At 38.2% G+C, this 24088-nt stretch overlaps 1 protein-coding gene across 5 annotated transcripts in view; it reads right to left on the bottom strand.

The window, feature by feature from the left end:
* Positions 1 to 24088, bottom strand: part of RNF144B (ring finger protein 144B) — a 133855-nt gene that overhangs the window by 57695 nt on the left and 52072 nt on the right. Inside the window, exon 1 of one of the 5 annotated variants that reach the window (XM_006194283.3) lies at positions 8339 to 8761. The exons of 2 other annotated variants lie outside the window; for them this stretch is intronic. Coding sequence is in view for 1 of the 3 variants with exons in the window: in XM_032462557.1 (XP_032318448.1) it covers positions 1005 to 1031 (27 nt within the window). In the remaining 2 variants the exon portion in view is untranslated. Of the gene's footprint in view, positions 1 to 1004; positions 1215 to 7342; positions 7460 to 8338; positions 8762 to 24088 lie in introns of those variants that run through there. 2 more of the 5 variants (XM_032462559.1, XM_032462557.1) reach the window with 2 other exon arrangements.

The raw sequence follows: 24088 nt of genomic DNA, 5'->3' as shown, positions 1-24088 counted from the left end.
TAAAAACATGAAAATATCCGTCACCTCCAAAAGTTTCCTCCTGTCTCCTTTATTTATCATTATTTTGTGTGAATATCTGTGTGTATGTGTGTTAAGAGCACTTAACATAAGATCTACCCCTGGCAAATTTTTAAGTACGTGATACAGTACTGTTAGCTACAGGCATTATACAGTTCCATAGATGTTTACTTATTTCCCAACCAATCAAGTTATATACGTGAAATATGTACAGTTTTTGTCTGTCAATCATACCTCAATAATGTGGCTTAAAATTTATATATATATGAATTTAAAATATACATTACATATAAATATTGTTATAACATAAAAACTTTTTTACAGAGCAGAGACCTGTTTTCTTTAAAAAAAAAAAATTCCAAGCATTCCAATCAAGGCAGTACTTGCAACTAAGACGGAGGAAAGAAGTTAACATATTTCATCTCTTTGAGACGTGAACAATCCAAAGTAATTCTTCACAAAGAAGTGATTTATTTTCCTGTGTACAATAACACTAGCTCCCCAACGTGACGGCTTTCAAATGCTTTTAAAGCAATGGAATTTTATAAAAACAAAATCTTAAGTATACCACCACTGGATGAAAGAGAGAAGGTAGACTAGTGCTGGTGGAAGCAATACTGAGAGACCAAGACTGGGTCCCCTTGACCTTTCCCTCAGCACCTCCCAGGCACCATCACAGAAGCTGACGGCTTCACCACACATGGTTTGAAAACCAGCCAGGCAAAATCAATAATGAATGTTTTCAAAATGAATGACCCATAGCAAGCACTTCAGCGAAAAGAATATCAAACAAGAAACCTTTTCACCATTGATTCAATAGAAATTGAGCTCTTCAAGCAATAATTAGAACCCTGAAGTCCTCTACATGAATTTTCCCCATACTTGAGATATCTGTGAATGGCTCCAAGGTGTCCTAGTGTTTCTTCATTTATGTCTCATTAAGATTCACTGGTCTCCACAACATGAAACCCAATAGTAGAACTCACCCACACACACGAACTACTAAACGGCATGAAACACAGAGGGGGGTGGCCAGAGGGATGTGGACCACATGCTTGCAGCTCCTCCTGACTCTTTCCTGGGACCACATCTTCAGAGGTACACTAACAAGACATACACACACTCCCCTCCAGGTTTCGAGAAGAGTCTTCCTTCCAGAAAGCCAGTAACTCATTCTTACCAGCTGGCTCAACTTGTTTTGCCTCATACTTCACATTTTACCTAAAATAAGAAAGTGACTTGAATGTTCCACCACCCTCCTGGTTAAAACAGTGACAATTATAATCACTTTTACAGTCATTACAAATGTGACTGAGCCTCTTATTAGGTGTCCAGAACCCACAGAGAAAAGGATTTTGGCAGAGAATATAAGAGTCTTGTTGGAAAGAAGAAAAACCTGGCAAGCTGACTTCAGGGATGAATGTTCTAAAGTTGGTGGCAGGGTGGAGGGTGGAGTGGTGAGACTACTTGCTTAACTGTAGGGAACCACAGAGCAGGACAGATTGACTGGGGCATGCAGGGAAGGAAAGCCTCTCTAATAAAACATCTGATTTTGCCCTAAGTTACCAGGAAAAGGGAATCAGGAGTTCTGCCTACTCTCTGAGTGTCTCTTGACCTACAAAGTGTTCATTATATGAGAAGCAATGACCTTCTGATAGGGAAGAACGGGAAAGTCACTTTTTCCCTCACATGTTTCCACTAGAACTGCCAAAGAAAGGAATACTTCAGACGTTGTGCAGGAAGCTCAGGATGTATAAGGAATTTTCATATTCTCCTGGCAGCCTGAAAAAGCAATCCTCTCCAAAAATGCCGTGGGTGAGAGAGCCAACGTTCAAAGTATTTCTAACTAATGCAGTTCATGTCCATTTCACGAACCAAAATCATAGCTGTTATTCCACCGCACAAAGAGATAACGTGACTGGGGAGGATAATGTCTTACAAGGATACTTACCTAGTTATTTAGGGACTTTTACACCATCTGCCAAAACTTTAAAATTGAGCTAAATTGGTAAAGCATGATTAACGAGACTAAGAGAAACAGAAAGCTAACAAAGTGAGGCAGCTGATGTTACTGACGTAATAGGACATTAATGTATGTAAAAATCCAGTTGATCTGTGCCGAGGGGTCTTACGCCCAGCTCATGCTATAAAAAGTCTAAGAATTACTCGAGAACAAAGGACCAAACAGAAGAGGAGACACATGAAGATTCTCAAAGTGTGTACATGCCCATCCAAGACACTGAGTCATCCCTGTGAAGTAGCTGGAATAAAAGATACGAAAAGATACCTGAGTACCGGACTGCGAGAGGGAGCCAACAAAGGGAAGCATTTTCAGGAAAGGTAGGTGGGGGCGTGGGAGTAGACAGGGCTCAAGTGCTGCCTGTGTAATAAAGAGCGAGTCTCAGGGAGCCAGTACTCCAGCAGAGCAGAGAGAAACAGGAATCCAAAGGTCCCATCTCTGCCTTGTTAGGAAGGCCCTCTCAGTATCAACTAAGAATGACATGTCAGGCAACCAGCTCAACACAATCTGAAAATTAGCATTGTGTTGACCTTGGCATTTCCACTCAATACAATGATTTGTTTCACTGCTGGTTCACGGTCTTAACACAAAAGCCATTAGTGACTCAAATGGTACTGACTGAATCTAATAAAGTGCTGACCATCCTCAGCCATTAGCCATTTGCTGAAGTTCTACCCTAAATACAGTCTGGAATGGAAGGTAGACCAGCTGGCTGGTAGAGTAGCAAGGGCAATGGTGATCAGTGGTCAGTGAGGCAGAGATGTAGGGTTGACCTCCACACCGGCCAGTCTTGTGGTCATAACCTCTTCTTACATCTCTGACCCACTCTCCCGCCATTCAGAGACCAAATGAACCAGTGCACTTCCAGTAATATCACAAAAACAGTTCTAATATGTGCCTTGAGAGAGCATGAACAAATGGGAACTCAGGCAACCTGACTAGTAGTCACACAAATGCAATTACTCAAGTATAGTTTATATCCATTTAATTGTTTTTAAAAGGAATAATGCTCAAGGCCAACGAGTAAATACATGGCATCACACATAGGATACTTCATCATTATTTGGAGACAATAAAATAGACTAGAAACTATTCTGCAGTATGGTCGTCCCTAGGTATCCGAGGGGAATTGATTCCAGGAACCCCCTGGCAGACCAAATTTTGGCAGATACCGAAGTCCTTAAATGCTCAAATCCCTTATATAAAATGGCCTGGTACAGTCGGCCCTCTATATCCATGGATTCCGCATCCACAGACTCAACCAACGGCAACGCAGGACCCACAGGTACGAAGGATGGGCCGCATAAACAAACCCAAGTAATACTTAATTCTTAGAGGTGACGGAAGTAAACATTCACCTACTCGGGCTTTGTGAAGTGGTAGCATTGTTGCAAAACATTGTTTATACTGTGCCTCACAGGACAGGAAAGGGAACTTCTGTGCTTTGCCCCCAACACTTCACAGCTTCAGAGGAAATCAAGAATTGAAAAAATACTTCAGCCTCTAATTCTTTAGTTTTAACAGCTTCATCTCAACAGGTTCCAGGATGGCGATAAGATCATAAATTTGTAACTTGGAGACTTGGTTTCTTCTAAAAATGGAACTGATATGCAAATATATCCCTATTCTTTTTTTTTTTTTTTTTTTTTTGTGGGTGACAAGGACAGACACTCCCTTAGGAGTGGAATCTTAAATGACTAGTAAGAACTGTTTTCTAGGCAGTCTCTTTGCTGTTTGAAATTACGTAATGAATAAAGTCCATTATTTTAATAAGATCTAATTTTTTCTAGCTTTATTCAGATATAATCGATGCATAACACTGTGTAAGTCTAAGGTATACAACGTAATGATTTAATCTATTTTGTGAAATGATTACAGTAATAAGGCTAGTTAACACCGCCATCATCTCATACAATCACCATTTTTTAAGGTGAGAATAATCAAATCTAATTTTCATATTTTTTCCTACAAAATATTTAGGAGAAATAGATGGAAAGAGATATGAGACCATGACCGACAAAGTACATGACACTGTGATAAGCTAACCCAAAACCCTACAGAATACAGGGCATCTGGGATGCGAAGTTTTAACGTTTGCAAAATGCCTATACTTTTTCTAAAAAGCACATTTCTTATTTCTTGTCTTCTTTTCATGTTCTCGTTGCCACTACAAGGTAAGGCCCAAGAGGAAGAAATCCATCCCCAGCTTTTCTAACAATAAAAATTTATCAAAGAAGGTAGGAGTGAATCTGAGAAGAACAGCTCAAGTGATATTTCTGGCATTGTAATTTTACCTTCATCATCATCGGTCCCCCCTTCAACACCACCACTGTGCCCTGCCCACCTCTTTTTAAATCAGTGGTTCCCTTGCCTCCCACAATTATTCTTACAGCCCTGCTGAATAGTTTTCTTCAGCCTACCTGGCATAACAACAAAGCTCAGTAGCAGGAAGGAATGCCACTTAAAGGCAGGTCAGACAATGATGTCATTAGCAGATCAAGGAGAAGTGTTCTTTCAGAAAGCCCCACAGAGCAAGAGATGGGCCGATTTCCTGGGTCATGACATAACCCTGAAACTACAATCACTAGGGCATGAATATCTAAATCAAAATGTCTTCTCCAAATGAATAAAAGCATGTATAAATATCACCCTCTCCTGTGAAAGTTAAAAGTTTTACATAGAAATTTTAGTTAGAAACAAATTTAAAACCACTTTGGGGAAAGAATTCCTCCATCCCACACTAAGCAAGGTACAGGGTGTGTATTTTTGTACATCTCTGCCAAGTCAGTTTCTTAAGGAATAAAATGCAGGAAAATGCAAAATGCAGGAAATAAGGTCAACCCACAGAGCACTGAATGCCACACGTGTTAGGTGCTATGGATGCAAAAGGCAATTAAACATAGTCCTCACTTAACAAAGAGTAAACTAGTTGAGGAGGTTGTCAACGGATAGTTTTAATCTTACACAGGACAACTTCGGGTTTATAGCTTCAGCCACAAGTCCAGCAAAGAGAGAAATTAGATAGTCTTGTTCTGCCTTCCCAAGAAAGACAAAAACCAGTTGACTTAAAGTCCGAGACTCAAATTCATGACCGCAGAGGGACTAGAAACTGATGAGACACAGCTTTCAAAGCATGGTCTTTAACAGGTACCACAAGCCATATGATCAGAAGTATCTCCAGGCATGAATAAGTGTATTTCACTTAGATTGTTGTGTTTTCAATTCAAGGAAGGGATCCAATCACAGTTGAGAAGTCTCTTGTGCCATGTTGCAAAAGCATTGATCACTTTTACTCTTTTTAATGTATGGTTTTCCATTTTTAAGTAACTACTACAGTAGGACATACTGAGTTTAGAAGTACTCATTACCAAGTAAATAGCAAATGTTAATAAAAATAAAACCTTAGTACAAGACCTCTCACATATGCCTAAAGGTGAAAAAACAAATTTAAAATTAAAATAATTAAATAAATTAACTTTGGTGCTCTTATGCCTCTTCAAATCATTTAACGCCCAGGTGACATCAGGGGAACATTACCAAAAAAACAAAAACATAATTGAGGTGACAAACATCAAAGTATTTTTCATTCTCAGGTCAAACAACATGAATTAAAAGTTACCATTCTAGTCTAAAATCACTTCTCAGCTTACTCGAATTCCTTCAGGACAGAAGCCACATCTTATTCATCTGTATATCCTCAGCACCTAGTCACTCGATACCACAGTGGATAACTTCTCTAATGTACATGGAGGAGAAAAAATATTCAGGGCCTGATTCACATCCATATTCACTTCCAGCAATTCAAAAGCTGAAAATATTGATAATTTGCTGTTGCTAAGGCACTTCAATAAATTAAGGCAGACATCCCCGAAAAAAGTCTCAGTACTCAGGCTACAGATATCTACTCCCCAAAGCTCCGATTGGCCCAATTCCCATCTCCAAAATAATCAGTTGCACAAAGTAGGTTTAGTTCCAAAACTGTGTGGACTTTGTTCCTCCACCAGCACCTGGGTTCAGCATGATTCCTGACCTCTACCTCAAACCAGAGATTTCAAACACTAAGAACTTCACTTAACAAGAAAGTAAAGTCATAAGTCAAAGCCAGGGGAAACTGAGAAGCTAGGGCTAGCAGAAACAGTACAGAGGAATGATTCTGATGCCCTTAAAAATGTTCCTAAACATCTAAAATACTAAAACAACTTTTTTTAAAGGAAAATTTAAGTAAACTTTCTCAGATTAAAAGTGTTTGTATTATTGAAGCAAAAGATGGTTTCCAGAAAGCTAAATGGCCTTACTATCTAGTTAAAATGAGCTTTTTTCTTTCTGATAGAGCATACTTTTCTCTCTGTTGTAGGGTTTGGCTCTGAAAACCTGGCTCATAACCTGGGAGATCCAAAAACTAATTATTATGTTTAAAAAAAGACATGTCTTAAACTGACCTAGTTTGGACGCCTAGATGCCTTTAAATTGCCAATGAACGGAAACCATTCATGAGAATGGGCCTTTTGAATGCTGAGAATGTCCTTCGGGGCTCGGCACAAAGATATTTGGCATAGATGACTGTAAATATTTGTAAAACTCTGAGTAAATGGACAGTGTTTGACCACACTCAAACCTCACTTCCAGCACAGTACTGCAGAAGTAAGTTATCTAGGGTGATTGGGTTTTTTGGAGGGGGAGGTGAGGTTTTTTTCTTTTTGTTTTAAATAAAAAGCCAAGCAATATTATTCTGCTGTTCGACATCTTCTTAACATTTCCTCTACCATGAATTTCTTTATTCAAGACAGTTCCAATTAGTCAGAGGCTACTTTTGAAATCATTTGTTTTTTCTTTCCCACTTTACTAACTTCATGCCCACCACAAAGAAAAATCCCAGTCACAGGTGTGCAAAAGGCAGGAGTTTCTGAAAATGTGGGCGTGGATTTCCTAATACAGTTATCTCCACGTGGCCCTGTGGCTCTGCTATAGATATATTTCTTTTTCTCTCCCTCTCTCATCCACTAGGTAGCTTCAGAAATACTTAAGGAATATGAAAACAAATATATGTATATATATGCATGACTGGGACATTATGCTGTACACCAGAAATTGACATATTATAACTGACCATACATCAATTTAAAAAAAAGAAGAAGAATGAACCCTTGGTAAAAAAAAAAAAAAAAGGAACGAAATAAAGACTGACAGACTTAAGGGACTGCTATCCATGGAAAGGACTTCGGTTGAGAAGGCTGGACAGAGAGAGGAGACAAGGGATCAACAGAGGAATAAGATATGAAAGGGATTGGAGACTAAAAGACTCACCTTAGTGAAAGCTGCAGCAGCCAGATACTTTAATTAGCCAGCAACTCAGTGAAGACTGGCTGGATTCCTTCTGCCTCTTACCCACGCCCTAAAAACTGAGTCATCTCAAAGTTCATTTCTTTTGCTTCTGGGCCCTAGACACCCCCAAATGGCTGCTTCAGATATGTTAGATACATTGTTCTTTCATTCATACCTAGCAATGTTCAAATAAACATCCAGAAATACCACATTAGAAGAACACTGCTAGTCCTACTGAAATCCCAGCTAATAATATAAGAGACTTGCAGCAGAAAGAAATAAGAAAGTAAGACTATAGTGCAAGCATGAAGGCAGAAAACATTTTCCCAGAAAGGGGAATTAATCTCTGAGAAATCCAAACATGAGAAGTATATGCATCAGGAGTAGATTTACAGCAGAATCCCTTAAACTAATAAGAAAAACAAAAGATACCCTGGAAGGAGTAAGCTAAAGATACCTTTTCTCTGCTGATACAGAAATCAGTTTCATTTTAACTTAAACTAGAGAATAGCAGTATAGGATCAAAGTTTCACAGTTTTATCAGCAATTACACAACAAAATAACCAGCATAATACATGGCCAAGATCTCATGGATAACATAACATCTTATCCATATCTCTCTATGTCGCTATTGCTCCAAATAACAGAAGGTAAACAGCTGAGATTATGCCAACTCTGGTCTCCACTGAAGACATTGAGAGGTTTGACCTAATACTGAAATTCACAATACACACCGTTTTGCTAGAAATTAAGCTAGTTTCTTTTTACCTTTACAAAGACATCTATTTTTAAAAGTTAACAGGTGTTTTAGGCATTCAGAATGAATTCAGTTCCATATGGATTAAGCACTGGAGGTAGAAAATAAAGCTAAAAACCACGGTATCAGAGTGAGTCTCCCGTCCTTTTTTTTCTTTTCTTAGCCCAACACCACTGCTGTCTCTCAATGCCTGCAGCGTTTAAAAAGCTTGCTAAACCTACCTGGCAGGAGAGCTACGTTCCACCCGGCCGCCGGGCTTCTCAGCAGCCTGCCTCGCGCGCACCGTCCGCCAGGGCTGCTCGCACCCCCGGGAGGAGGAGCTGTTCCATTCTCTCCCCCTTCCTCCGTGCTCTGCGGCTGACAGCTTTGCACTCTGCAGGACTGCAACAGGGTTCGGGCTCCCAGACCTATGGGGCCGGAGGAGGAGGAGGAGTACCTATAATCGCCTCCTGCCTTTGGGCGCAGCTGCGATGCCCGGGAACCTTGCAGAGCGTGGGGCGCCGCACGCCAGCAGCCGCGCGTTTATTTATACAGGAAGCTCAGGCGCGGCACTTCCTACTTCCCATCTGGGTCTCACTTCAGCTGCAGGTGATGGTCTTAACCCTGTCTGAGCCCGGCTGCCAGCGCAGTCCAGCCCTCCTGCACTCGCTCCACGTCTCAGGACCTCTCTCTTGTCCTTCTGGGACGGCTACCGCAGAAATCCGGAGCGGGGTGGCCAGCAGCAGCCCCTAGTGTCCTTCATCCTGCCTAGCCCGGGACACTTCACCTACCGGCCTTCAGAGCTTGCTGCTTCTCTGCACGTGTCCTCCTAGGACATCTGGCTTCCCTCCTTCACAGCTCTTTAAACCTCTTGCTTCTACTTCTAACAATCCAGACCTGCCTTCCCACCTTGCTAGGAAACTGTTCTTGTAAAAACACTTCCCATGCACATCTCATCCAGAACACCTTGTACAGGATTTGTCCTTTTGCGTCTAATGATAAAATTAGAACGCAGGCGAATCAAATCAGGACTGGCTTAGCTTACCTTTATGAAACAATGATTTTGCTTGAAGTGCTTTGTCAACAAGTTATGCGGGAACTGCTTAGAAACCTAACAGGTTGTAGTCCAGTTAAAGAAAATGTAACAAAGTAATCATCCAGAAGCTGTGGGGTACCACCATGTCCCTTCCTCACTCCAAAACCTGGACACTTAGTGTCTGTGTGATGTTTACAACACATTACATACCTACTCACTCCTCACACCCACCCCCTTCCCCCATGGGTCACAGTCACAATCCCAAATCTGTTCAAAGCTGCAATTTAGATACGTGGCTGTTGCTCTGACCGGGGAATTTTCTGTGCTCACTCCGCCACTTCACTCTGCTTTTGCAACCACGGTCAAGAATGTGCTTCCTGAAATGAAGGGACTCACAGCCCTTTGTGGAAGGGATCTGAGCATGCCAGTGAAGTATCAGCAGTAGGCACCGTTCCAAAGGACACAAGCAAACGGCTTCTCAGCTCGCCATGTTGAAGAAAACCTCAAGGTCAAAGCCAAGTGCTGAAGAACACAGTGCATCTCTGTGGACGATCATAGGACAGGCAGGAAGACCATTCCACGAGCGGGGGAGAAAGGGAAGGAAAGGGAGATAAGACGGTAAGAGAACACACAGTGGGGACCCCAAATAATAGAACTGAAGGCTCTTTGAGCTTGAAAAGTCCCTTCTAGCTAGTTTAGTCCAAACACCTAATTTCAAAAATGAGGAAACCAATGTCCAGGGAGATTTAAGTGGCTTGCTTGAACCAGACAGGGGCAAAGCTGGAACTAGACCTAAATCTGTGTTAGATGAAAAAGGTTTATGTTAATGAAAACCACCCCATGGATGCCTAACTTCAAATTTAGCAGAAGCTTAGGTTCTGGGATAATCAATCTCAAGGTATTTTCTCAGTGTAGTGACGATTGTTGATGGACAGGAATCAGGAAAGATAAACAAAGCACCTTCTAAGAGGTTAATTTTTTCATTAGTGTCAATATAAAACTTTGGTGCCTTAAACCAAAGTTCAACACAGAGTCTACTTTTTAAATTACCATGCAATTAAATTATAATCTCTTATAATCTCTTGTCAACAGGATAAGGGAAGAAACTAATATGAATGAAAACGTGGGTTAAGCAATAATCATGCTGCTGCAAATAGCAAATGGGAAGAAAAATTATATTGTATAATTAAATAATATTGGCATTAATTATTTTCAACCATGCAAGTTTATAAAAACTGCAAATTTTAATAAGACTAAATAAACATGTAGAACGTGGTAGTATTATGTGAACAACTCTTTCAGATCTGTAATAAAAATAAAATTTAACCAAGGAGGTTAAAGACCTGTACACTGAAACCATAAGACACTGATGAAAGAAACTGAAGAGACACAAATAAATGGAAAAACATTCCATGCTCATGGGTTAGAAGAATTAATATTCTTAGAATGTCCATGCTACCCAAAGCAATCTACAGATTCAATGCAATTCTATCAAAATTTCAATGGCATTTTTCACAGAAATAGAACGATCCTAAAATTTTTACAGAACCACAAAAGACCCCAGATAGACAAAGCACTCTTGAGAAAGAACAAAGCTGGAGGAATCACACTTCCTGATTTCAAACTGTATTACAAAGCTATCTTAATCAAAAATGAACACATTGAATCTGACTATACTTCAAGTTTCTTTAAATAATAATAAAATAAAACATGCAAGTTGCATATTTAAAAAAATACTCTTTCAGATCTGCCTAATGAATCCACAGTGAGCATTCATTTTCGCAAGCATGTATTGATCTCCTCCAGACAAGTGGCTAGATGCTGAGAAGACAGACATAAGTTAGACACGGCCCCTGTCCTCAAAGAGCTCTCAGTCCAGGGAAGGAGTCAGACAAGCAAGTAAATTATCAGGGTACTATAATGTGTACATATGTGATACAAGAGACGAACACAGGACCACAGAGAAAAAATTAACTAAAGGAAGGGGGTTGGTGAAAAGAACCATGGGAGGCTTCCCTGAGAAAGTAACTTAAAGCTGAGGCTTCAAGTAGCCAAGTAGGGAAGGTGGAGAAAGGTGAACCAGTCAAAGGCAACAGCCAGAGCAAATGCCTAGAGATGTCAGATTTTAGGTGACACTTTTCAAATTCAGACAGAGCAGATGCATTCACAATAAAAGAATGAGGGCCTGGACTAATTTAGTGCCAACGGGCATGGAAAGGAAATGAACAAATGGAGAGAGATTTCTGAAACAGAACTGATGGGACCTGATATCTGATTGGATGTAGAGGATGAAGGAGAGAGAACTGCTCAAGCTGCTGGCACCACTAACTCAGAATGAGAATAAAGGAGAAGTAGCCATCAGGAAAATGATGATTCAATTTAAATCCTGCAGGATCCTAAGTGTCTCTGGGACACATAGAAGACTTGTCCAGAGAGATCTGGGGTAGAGGGTCTTTTAGGAATTGCCATCATTTAGGTGGTGCCTGTGGATGAGATTACAAAGAGGGAAGAAGGGGCTTTCCACCTAATACACACTCTTATCACCCACTCATTTTTATGTAACCTTAAACAAGTTATTTAACATACCCAAACTCATGCATAAAATAGGCATGATGATATTCATCTCATAGGTAGTTGTGAGGCTCAGTGAGAGGTTTGTAAAGTAGCTAGTTTGTGTCTGGTGGCACTATACCAGTCTTGAAGGTGGGGCAGTGAATGGCACCTCCTGAAATTGTGCAGTACACAACCTGTTCAGCTGGACAGGTTCAACCTGGCCTGATACAGTCAATGTCATTCATCTTAGAAGGAAGGGAAAAGGAGAGAAAAAAGAGAAGATGATCAGAAAAGAGAATTCAAAGGAACACCAGTTTGGATTTTGTTTTTTTTTTTTTAAAGGTAGGTAAAAGAGGATCCCTCATATAAGCCTAAGAAGGAACTGCTTCTTTTAGACTAGAAAAGTCAATGTAACATTTGATATCACAGACTGAGAAGTAAAATCCAGTCACTACAGTCTACAAAAATATTTTTCATCTTTCTGAGCAATGATAGTCGTGCTATTACAAATTGTTCACCAGAGATTGCAGTCATGTTGACCTTCATCACAATAGAGAATTTCCTAACCGCAACTACAGACTTTCCTAAAGAAAAGGAAAACAAAATCTTGACATTAATGGTTAAGTAATCCAAACCGTAGGAATTGTATTAACTTGTAACATACCTAAAGTCATATAAAAGCAAGACCAAAATAAATCTAAAGCATACTTATGAAGCCAAAAAATAAATATAGAAACCTAATTACTAGATATGTATAAGATACTTATGTAATACATATTATGTAATATGTAATATATTATATATATCTATGCACACACATATATATAACATACATTGCAGTCCTACAAAAGCAAGAAATCAACAAATGGAATTTCTTTTTTAAAAAATTATTATAATTAATATAAAGAAAAATCAAGATTCATTCTGATGCTACTAAAATCACTCTTTTCTACCTTGGTATGTAAGTTGGTAACACATACCTTAGACTTGACATCTTAATTATATCTTGCACTAAGACATTTTTAAAAATGTTTCTAATGATTTGTTTAGTTTCAAGAAATCAGGTGAAAGAACACAAGTATTGGGAAACCACCTTCTCCAACAGGTGCAATTCTCTCTCCACAGGAAAAGATTTAAGGCAAAGGTCATGGTGTTCTGCCACTGACAATTTGGCCATTTCTCATTTCCAAACAGCTACTATTTCATTCACATTCTTCTGTTGTATCTAACAATGCTCATCTTATACATAAACTCAACATTTATTGAGGGTATTGAGTATAGAACTAAAAATAACACACAATACAAAATGAGACTGAGAACATGACAAAAGACTACGATAGAAACTATGCCAGAGATTCCTTCGGGGTGGCATGGTGGTCAAACCACACAGAAAGTCAAAATATGACCTAGAAATGATCACCCAGCTACATCCAACTTGATAACAAAAGTTTTCAAAAAGCTGGAGGAGTGTCATTTTGGTTCTATTTCATACATGCAAGAGCATCTCGGCATCTCACAGAGTGAGTCAAAACCAGCTGGGTCCCAATAAGAAAAACTGCCATCACCACTGTTTCACACAAGAGCCCATCATAACTCGAGGCAGAGAGCTGAACGAGACCCTTAACATCCTACACATAACTCCACCAGCAAGCCAGGGTTACGGACCGATGAGAAAATGGAACTCAGCACTCTAGAAATTCACCTGACTAGAAGAAATGACTGCGTTAGCCCTGAATTAAAATTCTCCACCGAAGAGTCAGATGAAATAGTCTTGAGAATCCTTATGCTTGCAAACTTTGCATGAGTCTTTCTACTAATATTATCTCCTCCAAATTCTTGCATATCAGACAAGCAATGAAAAAAAAACCCCAATGTTCCCATAAATTGTCATCCCAGCCAAAGTACCAACTGGTTTATAGAAAATGAGGACCCAGTCCTGTGCATCCATATATATTCCACATAGATAAAAGGACTCAGCTGAAATAAAAGTCAAACTATTTCTTGGCTTAAATCATGAGGAATTTTATTCTTGGCATTAAGAGTCCCATCTACAAGGACCACATTACCCATATGTGGGAATATTATAAATGCTGACTTTCCAGAGTGGGACTTTTATTTTGAAACACACCTTAAAAACTTAGGTTTTCTCTATGATATAGATGGCTGAGTCCCTTCTTTTCTGCCTTCTCCCTCTCCTTCATCTCCCACCTCTTCCAGAAAAAAAGTGAATTATAAAGTCCCCTGGAAACCAGAAGTCAGACAAAACTAACAAATACTATCATCTGCAACAGATCACAGAAACCAAAGTGAAGGACATGGATGCCCGGGCTGCATGATTGCTGGATGGAGCAGTGCAGGTACCTTGAGAGGCAAGGATGCAACACTATTTTATAAGAGGGGAAAAAAAAAATTCCCTCACTGGGAAAGTCTGTTTGCCTCCCACATCTACCATGTGCCACCTGAAGTCCTCTACATCCTCCTCAGAAGGTCATAAGAGGGTTTGCTGTTGTTTCAATACATCCCCCCAGAGGACATGGCCACAGTCCTCACAAGGAACCCCTTAGGGACTTTTCTAGGTAATAACAATTGTAGCAAAACCCATAGCCTCTGTACCACAATGCTTGCATTTCTAACAAAAGAAATCTCAGAGAGGTCCTTCTTAGACATCAGTGTTCCCTAAGAGGATCTTTCTCAGTCCCCTTGGCCTCTGGCAAGGAATCATATTCAGATTAAATATATGAAGATCAGTTTAAATAAGCAATAACTGAAGTCATGTTACTTTTGTTGCAATGTGCCTTTTCCCAAAGGCCTCACAATGATTTTTAAACTCACATTACACCTGACCTGCATAACTATACCTATCTCACGGAAGTCACCATCACTAGCTGTAGGTAATTAATGATCTCATGAGGTCAGCAGTGAAGAAAATAATCTTTAATAATCTATTGCCCAGGGTGTCTCTAATCAGATACACAGGCCTCTCTTTCTTCCCTCCTCCAACTCAGCTCTCTCTTTATTCCTCGACCATGGAATTTACGGAGCACTCTAATTATTTATATGTCTGGCAGTAGTCTGTGAGAAGGGTGTCATAATATTTTTCTCATTTTCTACTCTCATCAGCCCCTTATTCACCCATGTATCAATGTTAACAGCCTATGGTGTCTTCTAAACATTTTTCTTTGTGCTCACTGCATCACGCTGACGTATGCTATACACGCAGACACATAAGCCACTTATCTTAGCTCTGGGAATTGTCTATTCATTTTCTCTGTCCATTTTGCTTTAGAAGAGTTTATACTTTCCCTGTCTATTCACAAGAGCTCTTTGTAAATTATAGACATTAACATTTTGCCTGCAATATATTTTACAAAGACTTTTCCCAGACAGAGCTGACGTCTATTGATTTATTTTGTTACTATTTCCATGAAATGGTTTTTGATGGTATATATTCTGATGTGCCTGACTTTTCTCACATAGCTTTTGGGGGTTCCAGTCTTGATTAAAGAGGTTTCCCAAGCTTTAGACAGTGTATGTGGGCTTCTCTAGATTCTCTTGTGAGATTTTTGAGCTTAATGTCTTTAATCCATCAAGGAATTATCTGTAAATAGTATATGATGAATCCTGTTACAGCTTATCCAGAGAACTACCTATCATCAGAACAATTTATTAAGTAATCCAGGATTTTCTCACTGAACTGCCCTGCAACATGTATCAAATACTCAGTTTTCTATATTTTGAATGATCTATTCTGAATTATCTATTTTTGAATGTATTCTCTGACAATAGTCAATCTGTTGATTTCTAGGCCAATACTATTTTGATTATAGTGACTTTATAGCATTCTTATTTTTCACACTTTTCTGGGCTACAATGGGGCATTTATCAACATAAAACTTTATGATCATCATACACAATTTTTAAAAACCCAGGTTGTCAGTGTGTTTTTGAATTACTGGAAATGTATATATTATACACTTTTATGGTTTTATTATATTATTTAAGGAAGCATTTCCTCCCATTTCTTAGTGCTTATTGCTAGAATAGGGAAAAGCTTTCAATTTATACATTTATCTTGCATCCCTGCCATCTCCCCAAATATTTTATTAATTCTACTAGAGTGGCTGTTTTTTTTTTAATTTAGTCTCATTTTTGAGGGTTTGTATACAGTCATATCGTATCAGCATGAGAAAAAGATTTTATCTCTTCTTTTCTAGTAAATATGTCAGCAATATAATTTGTTGTCTCACTTCATTTTCTAGGACATAAAAGATAATGATAAATAAAAATGCTGCTCATAGGCATTCTAATCGAGATCCTTATTTAATTGGTTTTAGTATTTTGCCATCTATAATGAAATTTGTTGTTAGTTTTTCACAAATAGTCTTTATTATGTCTAAAAAGTGTCCTTCTATTTAAGAGCTTTATTAGTTAGGAATAGTACTAAACTTTACCAAATGACTTTTTAGCAATTATTATATGATCATGTTATCTTTTTAAATTTTGGTATAATGGATTGGGTGCCTGGGTTTTCTGATACTGAACCAAATTTACATTCCTGGAATAATACCTTCTTGATCATACTGTATTGTCTGATACTGGTATTAAAGGTATACTGGCTTTATAATGTGAATTGGGGAGATCCTTGTCTTTTTCTATGATCTGGAAAAGTTTAAATAACATTGCAATTACCTGACTTTTAAAGACAGAATGACCATAAAATTCTTTATTCGAACCAGGACACTCTGAGAATAAAAGAAGCAGCTAATAAACAATTAAAACTGCATAACTTTTAAAATATACATTAATTGACAAAATAACTGGTTTTATTATATTGGTAGACTGAGAAAATAGTTCAATTCAAAAATTGTTTTCAAAAATAAAACTTAAAAAAGTTTGTATTTATTAATTTTTAAAAACTTCTGTATGTTACTTATCTTAATATTAAAAATATGACAAGGAAAATTATTCTTGGCAGATATTCAAGTACTTTAATTAGTTTGTCACTAATACTGGGTCATTGCTCTGTCTATGAAGGATGTTATATTATCAATATGATCTTTTTTAAATAAAAATTCCTTCAAAGGCACATTTCATAGTTGAAAAATATGAAATCATTGACACCTTCAATTTACTCTTTTCTATAGACCTTAATATTTTTAATTGAGAAGATACTCTCCTGAGTGCTCAAGTACCTAGTAAGCTCAGAGAAAATTCTACTAAATGGAGTATTTTCTTAATTCTCTTATGAATTAATTATGAGAATTCTACTAAATAGAGTATTTTTCTAAGTTCTCTCATGAAAAGCATTTATAAAGACACTGCGTTTGTGCATGTAACACCTTTGAGAAATATTGATACAAACCAAACACATCAATTAAATTGTATTTATTTATGATCCTTTTTAGTTTCACCAAAATTAGATACCCTGAAATGACAGGTCTTCAATCTATTTTGAATTCTGATTAAAAACAAATTTTTCCTATCAGCAATAGTACTTCTACGAAAAGATTCTTCCCACAAGTCCAGATATTCCACATGCAACTACAAAATTTCAAAATTAAATCCTGTATACCGCATTTGAGTTCTTATTTAATTTGCTCAGTTCCTACCTTGTATTTCTAAGGGTAAATTCTAGTGCCTTCCTATTTACAAGCTTTGTGTTCCATAACTGCAATTTGTACAGCTTCAAAAGCTGAATATTTTTCTTGCTCTGTTAGCTTTGATTAAAAATTTCCAACTGGTTTCAAACAAAAGTCAAGCCAAAATTAGAAGACTCTTTGCAAAAAACAGTCAATACTATCCACGGGCATTGATTTACAAAGCAGTTCTTCAAAGACTCAAAACATTTCTAAAATCTGACTCACAATGGACTCCAAAAAGAGAAAACTCATACTGCATGCTGAAGGATTTTTTATATTCAACAGCAGCTTCATCACAAAAATGTTGTAGGTTCAACTATTTAGTGAATGTAGAAAAAAATATTTGTAAAATTTGGCAATTATTTCTATTTCTATTGCAGTTTGTTTGAAAGAAATAATGAGTTATATGTGCAGTTATAGCTCTGGTAGAGTGTGTGCCTAGCATGCACAATGTCCTGGGTTCAATCCCCAGCACCTCCATTAAAAATAAGTAAATAAAAACCTAATTGCCTCCCCCCCAAAAAATTAAAAATACATAGATAAATAATTTATATATATATATATATATATATATATATATATATATATATATATATATATATATATATATATATATATATATATAGTTAAAAGTTTCCCTTTGAGTAAAGTTTTGGTTATATGCTATGCCCTAAAGATTTAGATATAAAGTGTAATTTTTTATTGCTTTCTCTTTGATTTATTCTTTTATCAAAAGTTTATCTGGGAGAGCATTTCTTAGTTTCCAAGAGGTTTGGGGGGGGATCATAGTTTTATTATTAATTTCTAATTTAATTGGGTTATGATGAGGGAATGTGATCTTAAAAAAACTCTACTTTTTATATTTGTTATAGTTTTGCTTGTTTTTGGCCAAAGTAGCTTATTAATTCTATTTCTAGTAACTAGGGTTTGGAAAGTTGCACATCTCCAAAGAAATGCTCCCTGAAAGGTGACTTGGTGATGTGACCAGGTAACCTGCCCTGCTTACCTGAAGGCTAACTCCAAGTAGTAACAATGGCTCATGTTACAAAAGAATTCTAACTTGCAAATCTGGAACCATCACAGCTCGAGGTAGAAAACAAGGCAATTAATTATTTTTAACAGCCAGATGATTGTATCACCTAGGAATTTAATCAAAACAAACCAAAGACATGCAATACTTCTGAATGGTGCCCAGCAAGCACCTCGCTTAAGTGTTCATTTTCAACATGCCATCTCAATTCCTCCTCGTTATCAATAGGGCAGTCCTTAGCATCAGGCAGACCTGCTGTCCATCTACAAATCCAAGAGAAACACATTTACCTTGCACGTCAAGAGTGCCTCAGCATGATTCACTGAAATCAGGAGTTGAAAGAGGCTAGAACTATTTTAAATGCAAGTAACTGTTAAAATATTTAGTCCCACCAAAGCTTTGAAGATTCTGTGCTCAAATCAGATCAGTCTTGGTGACCTAAGGCTCAGACAATGAGCACATTGAAGAGAGGAAATCTTGTTTAAAATCACCAAGGAAATTCCAAAGTCTTACAAAAGAATTAGCAGCTATTTCAGCAAAGATACACTTGGAAGCAGGGTGTTGTTTTCTTAAAGTTTCTCCTGAAAGTTCAGAAAGGTAAAGTGGAAACTTCCACAGGCCTGGTGAGTTTGAGGAAGAAATAGATTACCTTCTTGAGCACCTACTGTGTGCCAGGCAAGGTACTTAGTACTAAGCATTTTGCATACATTATCTCTTTTAATCTTCAGAAAAGTCATCATTATAGAAAATAATTTGTTTATCTACTTGCATTATTAAATTGGTTAGTAACTGATATACAGAAAAGGCTCACAAAAACATAAGTTTGGCTATAGAGTTCTCTCGTGATATAATCCATTGAGGGTTAAATTAAGACTCCAGTATTTTGACCTCTAAGTTAGGAAGAATCCATTAAAACTTCTAAGATTGCAGGCTGTGATTTCAGCAAACTTTTGTTTCAAACAGGGGCCAATATACCAATCCATTTACTTTGAAATAATTGTTAGCTAAGAATTAATTAAATTGTTACCTAAGTATTAATCAAATGACCTCATGAGATCTAATCCCACCTTGTATTATACAACCAATGCATCACAAAGGTAATTCTGACTAATAACCTAAATAATTTAATTGGCACAAAATTCAAGGTAACATATAACCCGCCTTCTTTTTTAGATTCACCTTCTGCCCTTTTCACTTTACATCTAAGCTTCAGCCATGCTAAGCTATTTTCAGGCACTCCGAATTTCTTTTTTTTTTAATATATATGTATTTTTTTATTGAAGTAAAGTCAGTTTACAATGTGTCAATTTCTGGTGTACACACAATACTTCAGTCATATAGGAACATACATATATTCATTTTCAAATTCTTTTTAACCATAAGTTACTACAAGATATTGAATATAGTTCCCTGTGCTATACAGTAGAAACTTGTTGTTTATCTCATTCACAAATTCCATTTCACAAATGATTCTCTATTTGCCCAGGTCATTCTTCCCCCACCTTTTTCACCTGATGAATAGTTCTTCATCTCCCAAAATGTCACTCAAAATGTATCTTTTCTGGGACACCTCCCTCCACCTACCTCCTCCCCCATCCTGTTAGAGGGCATCCTCTGGTCTTCCTTAGTACAGAGCTCTTACTCTATTAGAGCACCCATTCCTTCATTCAGTAAACATTTATTAAGCTCCTATTATCTACCAGGTTCTTTATTAGGTGCTGGTAATACAAATATAAATAAAACATAAGACTTCAAGCAGTGTAGGAAAAGAGAGTCACATATACCAGTCAGAGCAGTGCCACCCGGATCCAGGAAGGCAGCTGTGGAGCCCCGCCCTGCAGGACAGGAAGAGTTTAATGGGTAGAAGTGGGAAAAGCCAACAAGGAGGAGGCTGGGAAAAAGCTATTGCATGGGCACAGGTAGACAGATGGACAACAGATTAGCTGTGCTGATGGCAGAAAAAATTGCTCCAGCCAAGGCATTTGATTTAAAAAAAAAACTTTAAAATGACTCATTTTTAAACTTGTTCAAGCTACTATAGAAGCAAACAACAATCATAGAAAGTCAATCCTAACTTTATTCCTAATTGTTGTTAATACCCAGTGCTTTCTTAAACCGAAAGAGGCTTATTAGTGACATGTTAAAACTTTCAAATTTTATGTAAAGACCAAAAGGGTATTTTATGACTGCTCTGACAGGCATTAGGGAATAAAGATAAATTGTTCAGTCATGTAAGACAGTAACATACCAAACAGATATGAGGTGAGCAGGGAATAGGGGGCCCTTGACAAGACTCTGTCTTCCTTTCCTATGACCTAACGCAGACAGACAGGCTGAAACTCTCTTCAGTGGTTATGTGGAAAACCACCAATCCAAAATTATATCCTCTTTGTCCAACAGAGACAAAAGTTTTCAGACTGACCAGTATTATTACATAGTTACTAAAATCCTGAGAAAAAAATTCAAGTCTTCTTTTTTAATTGAAGTGCCATCAGTTACAATGTGTCCATTTCTGGTATACAGCAGTGTCGCAGTCACGCATAGACATACGTATATTCGTTTTCATATTCCAATCTTTTTTAATCTGCAATTTTTACACAGGTTCCTAGAGGACCTTGGACAACATAGATGTTGCAGTACGTGCCTACAGCTACTGAAACTGGAAATGAAGGAGCAGAAATCAGACACCATCATCCTCAAAAGAATGCGGTAAACGTGGGTGGCCACCTGCCCAGTTCATGCTGATTGTTTCAGTTTAACAGTTCCAGTTGCTCCAGATGTTGATATCACAACAGCTTACGCCACTTATCAGAAAACATGGTAGCAGTAAGTGCCCCCACGTAAGCCGAGGCACTGAGATCCACACCATGCCCTGAACTATGCTATGCTTTATTTTAAACTGCATTCAAGAAACTAAAATGGAGGATGAAATGACAAAGGAGTGAACATTATCACCCCTCTCCTAGAAGGACTGAGTAAAAGGCATTGAGCACAATACCGTAGGTTTATAAATAAATCTTTAAATGAATTAATCCTTGCTACAATATATTATGATACAAACTGTTCTGTTATAGAGTAAGGATAGTTCTAACCTCTAAAAACTAATCAAAACCTAGGTTGCTATAGCAATGTGGCATCAACTTAGTGCCTTCACAAACATCCTCTCATTGAATACACACAACCACCTTTCAACTGAAGTTGTACAATTACAGATGAGAAAACTGAGCACTGAAAAATGAACTGACTTTCCTTGGGTCAAACAAGCAGTTATCGGCATAACTTGAACTAGAACGAAGAACCAAGTCAAGTGATTTCCTGTTCCAACACTCTTGCTTCCCCAAAACCAACTTACAGGTGGAATAAAGCCCCCCTTGTCCACCCATCAGGATCTTTTCTGGAAGTAGGACAGAAACAGAAGGTTGGTGTAAAACTTTTCATTCTATTTTTTTTAAACACCTACTTTAGGCAAAAAGTCAGGTGTTGTGCCAAAACAAATTAGACAGCAATACTCCTAATCTTAGCAAAAGCCTAATCTCAACCGAGAACAAAGAAGCATACATTGAGAAGAGAATTCAGCAACTCTGAGTAGGTTACTTCTCAGCATCACCTTCTGCAAGAAGGAAAGGGCAAGTTTCCTGGAAGTGTGAGTGGTCAAAGAGTATAACTCAAAGACTATTTTAGTACAAGATCCTGTTTCACCCTTGTTGTTCATCTGTTTCGCTGAGAATGTGAAGTTGTCTGGGTCCAAGTCAAAAAAGGGGATGAAGTCATCTGCTAAAGCCATGAATGCAAGAGCCCCACGAAGGCACACAGTGATTACATAGCACGGCCACGCACACCTTCCCGTTGTCTGGCTGGACTTCTATGCAGTCATCCTGCCTCACCCCAGGCAGGTGAACTCAGGAATCCGCTAAACAAATGGGGAATACTGTAAAATTCATTATTAATTTTACTACAGGCTACTCGAAGGGAAAGAACAACTCAACTGCATATAAGAAAAAATAGTTCATAAATATTTTACACACAGGCATTGACTAACGAATGACAATACCTGTTTATCAAATGTTGCAACTCATGATTCTTCCCTCTCTGCTCCTCCTCCCCAGACTTCCCTGTTTTTCCTACGGGAGTCACTAAGGATGTCCAACTCACTGCTCTCCACCCTACCCTCCCTTTTCTGCCATCTAGTCCGACTGCATCTTTCAATACCTGGCACCCACAACTATCAACCACCCACACACCTCCATGGTTTCTCTCTGCTTTCTTTAGAGTGAGAAAAAAAATGGAAAGTCCAGATAGCATCAAACTTTAGAGAAATGTAGGAGAGTTAGTATTTAGGAAGCTAGTGAATTCAGGGCTTTAGACATAGAAGAGTCCAGACTCTAATTTTTAGGGCAAGGAGACCATTTCAGCTCTGCTGTAGACCAAAGGATCATTTATAGTTTGGCTAGAAACCTAAACTAGCAAGTACCATATTGTTTCCGTAGTAAAATGAGTTCCAAGTTCTAAACCACTGACCTGCAAACAAACTTTTGGAACACTTAATATTCACAAGTTTGGGTCATCTACAAAAAAAATGTAACAATAAACATTTCCCCTTGAGTTTCTCTTTACAGCTGCAGAAGAATGTATAGAAAGTACACATGTGTATAACTGGGTGCTGAGATCTGACCTCCTTCCTGAGAAGCTGTTTGAACTGAGCAAGGAGTTGGTGACCACCACCTGTTCCTAAGAGCCCTAGGTGGATTTATTCTTCTCACTATGCCCAGTGAGAGTAACTGGACTCACTTCTTGATAAGTACTGACTATTGGGGAAGGGACTCTTAACATGATCACTAAAGGGACAGTAAAGACAGAAGGTTGGAGGAGGGTTTTATTCCCTTTATATTGGCAGTCAGTGGAATTGCTGCCATTGCAGCTTAAGGCAAAAGTTAAGTTCCAAGGAGGCAAGTTTCTTTGGAGCAGAAACTGTAACCATACTCCTATGTAAGTGTGTGTATGTCTGTGTAAAGGGAACTGAGCTATGACGAGTAAGACTGAGGGGACAATGACGATGTACCTCAAATGGGGATGATCACTGATATCACAACACAATGGCCAAGCCTATCCTAGTCTTCTTTTCTCTTCAAAGAGCTATAATCACAGGTCAAACCTGGAGGGGAAACTGTTAGGCTTCTCCATGTAACAATTAGAGCACCCAGAATCGGCTGTAGTCAAACCAGATGAGAGAGAAAAGACAAGAGTCAGACATTCCTACCAGGAAAGGATGGTGCCTCCAAATCCCACAGCAGCCATGTTTGGCTGATGTAATTCTGCCTCCTTCGCTAGAGCTGATTGGACCCAGAATGGATGTCTGTCTGAAGCAGAGCCAATCAGATTTCCTCTACCAGGAATTTGGAATTTGGATTTAGGGACAGATGATCTCTGTGCTTGACTGAAGCTGTACAGTAACCGTATTCCATCATCTATATGAGCAGCAGAAAAAACCAGAGTGAGAACAATAAAGCAGATGTGCAAGAGAGGAGGGAAGATAAAGAGTCAGAGAAAGAAAATGATTTTCCAGCTCTCAGTTCCAGTTTCTTCCAGAAGCCAGCTGCTTTCCTCTCTTTGAGTTCCTTAAAACAATCCTTGTCCTCATAGTAAACTTTCCTTTTTTGTTAAAGATAGTTCAAATTTATTTCAGTTATTTGAGATCAGAAACACCTTGACTAAACCACATTACCATCAAGTAAAT

The sequence above is a fragment of the Camelus ferus genome, chromosome 20, assembly GCF_009834535.1.
Source record: "Camelus ferus isolate YT-003-E chromosome 20, BCGSAC_Cfer_1.0, whole genome shotgun sequence".
Taxonomy (NCBI): domain Eukaryota; kingdom Metazoa; phylum Chordata; class Mammalia; order Artiodactyla; family Camelidae; genus Camelus; species Camelus ferus.
This window is presented reverse-complemented; position numbering and strand designations above follow the sequence as displayed.